This window comes from Tupaia chinensis, unplaced genomic scaffold, assembly GCF_000334495.1.
Source record: "Tupaia chinensis unplaced genomic scaffold, TupChi_1.0 Scaffold138365_1, whole genome shotgun sequence".
Lineage (NCBI taxonomy): Eukaryota > Metazoa > Chordata > Mammalia > Scandentia > Tupaiidae > Tupaia > Tupaia belangeri.
In genome coordinates, this window is record NW_006198262.1 from 1,733,548 (window position 1) to 1,739,665 (window position 6,118).

The 6,118-nt window shown below is 39.2% G+C and overlaps 1 protein-coding gene across 4 annotated transcripts in view; it reads left to right on the plus strand.

The window, feature by feature from the left end:
- DFFB (DNA fragmentation factor subunit beta) overlaps positions 1–2,475 on the plus strand; it is a 24,907-nt gene extending 22,432 nt beyond the window's left edge. For 3 of the 4 annotated variants that reach the window (XM_014592700.2, XM_006161194.3, XM_006161195.3), the window contains one exon: positions 1,125–2,475. In XM_014592700.2, coding sequence (XP_014448186.1) covers positions 1,125–1,359 — 235 coding nt within the window. In that variant the 3' untranslated portion in view covers positions 1,360–2,475. The remainder of the gene's footprint in view (positions 1–1,124) is intronic. The other variant, XM_027765423.1, reaches the window with a different exon arrangement.
- Positions 2,476–6,118: the final 3,643 nt, after the last annotated feature.

Sequence of the window (6,118 nt, forward strand, 5' to 3'; positions counted from 1 at the left end):
GATTAGGATGGGGAACCAGCAGTTAGCATAATGGCTATGTCACTGGACTCCCACGTAGTCGGCCGCGGTTCGCGTCCCAGACCCGGTGGCTTAAATCTCACGCCAGGCGAGTGTGCGTGTATGCCCAAGATCCCGCGAGGAGAATGGAGGAGAAGGGATTGTGGCATGACCATCCCCCCTGGGGGGTGATTTCTCACTTTCTGTCTCTCTGTCTCTCTCTGTGCTCGCCCTATAGCAAAAACTTCTAAAACAAACAAACAAACAAACAAAAAATTAGGCTGGGAAATATTGGACTCTAAGTAGTGATTGACTCTGGGAAGGGGAAGAAAGAAATGAGATTAAGGGTGGTTGTCAAATGTGGCTTCAACTTTATATATAAGGTTCCATTAAAAGTATGGAAACAGGGCCAGCAGGTGGTGTGGTAGTTAAGATAGCTAGATGTCACATGGTTGACTGTACCATTCAAGTCCTGGACCTGGTGGCTTGAAAAACAAGCCAGGTGTGTGTGTGCCTAAAATCCTGAGAGAAGAACAGAGTGGAAGGGATTGTGGTATGGCCATCCCCTTGGGGGTGACTCCCCCACCCCCCACCCCTCTCTCTCTGGAGAGCGCACACACCCTATATAAAAATTTTTAAAAAATGGAATAAATAAGCTAAATTGTTGGTGGTAATTGTAAGAGATGGGAATATGGTAACTCTCTCTTCTTGCATGTGTCAGTATTTTGAACATGCCTGCAAGTCCAATTTTAAAAGTAAAGAACACAAAGTTGCTTGCAACCAGGCTCTGCTAGACAGAACTGGCCTGCAGCTGTGGCCACAGTTCAGAGATGACACAATGATTTTGTGAAGAACTATGTCTCAGGGCTCGTCTGGGTACATCTTGATGAATCCTGCCCATTTCATTGCCACCTGATCCTTCTGAGATGTTTACAGGTATATTTCTTTGAAGTCTTAGTTATTCTCCACCACTCTTTTCCTCTAAGCCACTAAACATTGTTTTATGTTTTAGCTATAGCAGCTGAGAAGAAACCTTACTGTAAATGTCTCCGGTAGGAAATGTGTTATGCAGCCTCTCCCCCATACTGTGACAGCAGAAAATGATCAACTCTAACTTTACTTTGCAGAATAGAAAAGAAACGCACCATTGTCCCCACACTGGCTGAAGCCGTTAAGGAGCAAGACGGGAGAGAAGTAGACTGGGAGTACTTCTATGGCCTTCTTTTTACTTTAGAGAATCTGAAATTGGTGCACATTGCATGCCATAAGAAAACCACCCACAAGCTCAGCTGTGACCCGCGCAGAATCTATAAACCCCAGCCAAGAATGAAGAGGAAACGGCCTGCTCGGAAATGCCAGTGACTGGCACACACTATGTTCTGCCCTTGTGTGAGGCCCCACAGTGTGTGCAACGTTCTTAACGGGTGCTTTTTTTTTTTTTTTTTTTGTCGCTCTAGTACTTTCTGGAGAAAAGTTAGAAAAACCTTTCCTACAAATCTGATTTCAGTACATTCCTGAATCTGGTTTCTATACCTATTGATAGTCCAATTTCATAGGGCAGCTTTGGGGTTTTTGCCAGACACCTGTGAGCTCCAGGTCATACTCTTGGCAGGGACATGGAATTGTCTGTGAGCTCAGGAATTCTTCCATTCTCTGACTTCACTAGGATTCCGTGTACTTCTATAGGGTGGTATCTGTGCTAAAACAGCATCATGGCTAAACCTGGCCCCTCTTGCTTCAGGGACCACTGTTGAGCATCAGCTCTCTGATGGATTTCCATTTCCACAGCAAATGGGACTGCTCCAATCTCTGAACTCTTCTAAGTGCTCAAGCGAGAAGTGTGATGCTCTGGGTGTAAAATGTTTGTATGACACGAATAGCACACAAGGATAGTCACTGCTGAGTTGTTTATTATGGCCCAAAGTGGGAAACTCTTCAAATATCTTTCAGTAGCAGAATAGCTGATTTTACGGAATAGCTGATTGTGGCATTATGTTGAACCACACTAAATTGCTGTTTTTGTAGGTCAAACACTGTCAGATATAATTAATTGCATGATTCAATCTAATACATCTACATAATGTAAAACTATGTAGCCATTTTAAGTGTTAATATGTGTTTGTGTGTAAAAATGGGAAGCTGTTAAATGCACAGGTGGCCTAATGATGCTGAATTTGATCTATCTATTTAATAAAAGGCTAGCGTGCTCATCACCATGAATGTCAGCCTGCTGAGTCTGGAAGGAAGGAACCATACCAAATAAAATGGCAGTAATCCTGGGGCATTCTATGTGGGGAGGTGGGGCTGGATTGGAAAAGGACTAATTTTCTAAATCATGTATACTTGAAGTTTTTGAAATGAGTATTTATTTCATAACATTTTAAAATGTACTTTCAAAAGCCATACGTTTTATAATTACTCGAATTTTTACATTTACCATGTAATAAGAAATAGCAATAAAGATGTTCCAAAGCCATATGTCAAAAGTTTCTATTCCTTGAAAATTATGAAAATAAGGGTAAACGAGGCCAATATTTTAAAAATTGACCAAGGTTGTTCTGTTTTTTTTTTTTTTTTTCTCTCATTGAAATTGCAAGCCCTTAGAATGAGCCAGTCTCTGTGAAACTTTAAGCAGTCCCATTGACAGTGCATTCATTGGTTTCGTGTTACAAGGGAAGTATGAATGGTGGGAGAGTCAGGGCTCAGGAGCCAGGATGCTTGGATCCTCTTCCTAGATTCTCCTTGAACCAGCCAGAGAATGTTCTGCATATCTAAGGCTGTGCCATAAAGTGGCTGGACCAGACAGCCCCCAGCCAATTTTTAAAAAATTGACCAAGGTTGTTTTTTTTTTTTTTTTTTTTTCTCTCATTGAAATTGCAAGCCCTTAGAATGAGCCAGTCTCTGTGAAACTTTAAGCAGTCCCATTGACAGTGCATTCATTGGTTTCGTGTTACAAGGGAAGTATGAATGGTGGGAGAGTCAGGGCTCAGGAGCCAGGATGCTTGGATCCTCTTCCTAGATTCTCCTTGAACCAGCCAGAGAATGTTCTGCATATCTAAGGCTGTGCCATAAAGTGGCTGGACCAGACAGCCCCCAGGGTCTTTTCAGCTCTATCATTTCGAGTTTAAAGAACGAGCAGATCCATTTCAGTAACAGAAGTGCTCTTTTACAGTCTCTTTTAATTGTAAGCTTTTTTGATAGCATTCCTTCTCAAACACAGTTCAAGGGGAATGGTGATGGCCCAGGCTTGGCAGCGCAGCCTGTGGCACAGTGGGCTGTGGTGTTGGAGGCCACATGACAGCAGATTCCGATTCTCAGATTGATCTGAAACACACTAGGCCAGGAGCTCAGGATCCTGAAGAGCTAGAGGCTGGGGAGGGGGATTGTGTGACAAGACCATGCTGAGGGTATTTCTGCCTCTTAATTGCATGCACATACTTTCTATAATTAAAAAAATTTTAAAAAAAGCAATGGCGCCACTGTGTCCTTAGACACATGGAGCTACTGTCCCTCCCCTCGATGGTTCTCTGGTACCATACCTATTGCCCATTATCAGGCTTTTTGAGACATTACATCTATTAGGACTTTTGTGGCCTCCTCTACTGTTATAACTTGTCTTGCGTTCCTCCTTACCATCCCTAATCTGAGGGCCTGTCTCTGCAGTAAGTGGAACACCAGAAATCCAACTTTGTTCGAGCTATGCATAAACAGTAAACTTTATTTTTCCCCCATTTCTTTATTTTTACATTTTTCCACAAACATTTCCTTTACATACCACAAAATTTTTGCTCATACTCCATAGTTCTTGACAGTTAATAAACAACTATCAAATTTCAGAATACTGAATTTTAATGTTCAAGGTATTTATAATTTTGTGTAATTCTGTTTGTGACTCTATAACAACAGAAAAGTATCGTTTTAAATATTTTTGAGAAAATATTTACATGTCAGTTACTCAAAGTGTTGAAAAGCAAATGCCCAGCACACTAGTCACACATAAACCTTCTCAATTCAGCCCTGCCTACTAAGTATTCTGTGATATACCATCTGCTAAGAAAAATCAGTCTCTTTTTCTTTCTTCAAAGTCTTTCTCAGGATAATCCTCTGGTGTGGTTGCTCTTTTCCAATCTCTACTGATTACAATGCTGGGCTGGAAAAGTCCAGGTTATTTTATGTTATAAATTTTTTTTCATATATCTTCTCTAGTCCTCTGCCAGTCAGAACTAATTATGGTGCCAGGCCATCTTTGTAAGAGCTTCTGTTGGCTTATTTAAGATCTACCTTAGTTCCATAGTTTTCTGATTAATCTTCAGGTATGACATTCCAGTCAATGGCATTATGGCATTATGTGGCATTATGTTGAACCACACTAAATTGCTGTTTTTGTAGGTCGAACACTGTCAGATATAATTAATTGCATGATTCAATCTAATACATCTACATAATGTAAAACTATGTAGCCATTTTAAGTGTTAATATTTCCAATATCTGATTCAATGAAACAAGTATTATTGAATTTATGCAAATAACCTTTCTGCCACAAAATAAGAATAATCCTAAATGTTTCCAATTCAAGAGGGATCAGGAAGGAAGAAGTTTGTTTCCATTTAAAGAAACAAACAAGTAAAATATTTTAACAAGTTGCTGAACCCATCAACAGAAAGTTAAAATGTTTAAATTGGGAAAACAAAGCATAGTAAAAAAAAAGAAATCAGTAATGCTTTACTCAAGAGTCATAAAATTCTATTAACAGCATTTCAGTCTTATGTTCAAATTCTCTTCTGTTGAACATGCAGTGTTACTGTGGTCTAATCTTTCCATTTAAATCCTGGAATTTAACACTTAATGTTATTATTGATATTTCCTGTACCTAGCATTGAATTGGTCATTTTCTTGGTTGCCTTTTGTTCTCTTATTTCTGTATGTGTCTTTAGTTTTCCCAGTAGAGCACTCCTTTTAGAATTTCTTGAAGAGTGGGTCTGCTATTCTTTCAGGTCTTGTTTATCTGAGAATGTTTTTATCCTTTCTTTCCATATGAAAGATAATCTTGCCGTTTATAGTATTCTTGGTTGAAACTGTTTTTCACTTAACACTTTGAATGTATTTTCCCATTCTTTCCTTGCTCACATTGTTTCTGATGAGAGGTTTGAGGTTAGCCTGATAGAATAACCTTTGTAAGTAACCTGATGTTTCTCTCTTGCCAATTTTAGTATCTTGTCTTTGTAGATTTGGCTAGTCTAGGTATGATGTTCCTTGGAGAAGATCTTCTTGGATTGATTCTATTAGGGGTCCTTTGTATTTCTTGGGTCTGGATATTTGAATGCCTCTCTATATTTGGAAAGTTTTCTTCCAAGATTTCATGGGATAGATTAACAATGCCCTTATTAGTTTCCTCACCTTCAGGGATACTGATTATCCAGATGTTTGGGTGCTTAATGCTGTCTAGTATTTCTCGTATAATATTCTCATTTTGGGGGGTTATTTTCACAATTTTTTTGATTTTTTTTTTCTAGATCAGAGGTTTTGCCTTCAACATCTGAGATTCGATTTTCTGCATGGACTAATCTGCTTTTAATACTTTTGAGGTTTTGATTTCCTGAATGGCAGCCTTCATCTCTAATAGCTCCATTTGATTCTTTTTTATGGTGTGTTTTTCCTCTTTCATATCATGGAAGAACTTCAACACCTCCTGGAACTCATTGTCTCTTTTCTCCTGCATCTGCTGGAGTTCGGTTCAAACACGCTTCTGTTGAATATGCAGTGTTACTGTGGTCCAATCTTTCCGTTTAAACCCTGGAAGTTAACATTCACCGTTATTGATACTTCTTGTCCCTAGCATTAAATTGGTCGTTTTCTTGGTTGCCTTTTGTTCTCTTATTTCTGCATATTTCTTCAGTTTTCCTGCTAGAGCAGTCCTTTCAGAACTTCTTGAAGAGTGGGTCTGCTATTGGCAAATTCTTTCAGGTCTTGTTTATCGAGAATGCTTTTATTTTTTCTTAGCATATGAAAGATAATCTTGCCGGGTATCGTATTCTTGGTTGAAACTGTTTTTCACTTAACATTTTGGATATATTTTCCCATTCTTTCCTTGCTCGCATTTTTTCTGATGAGAGGTCTGAGT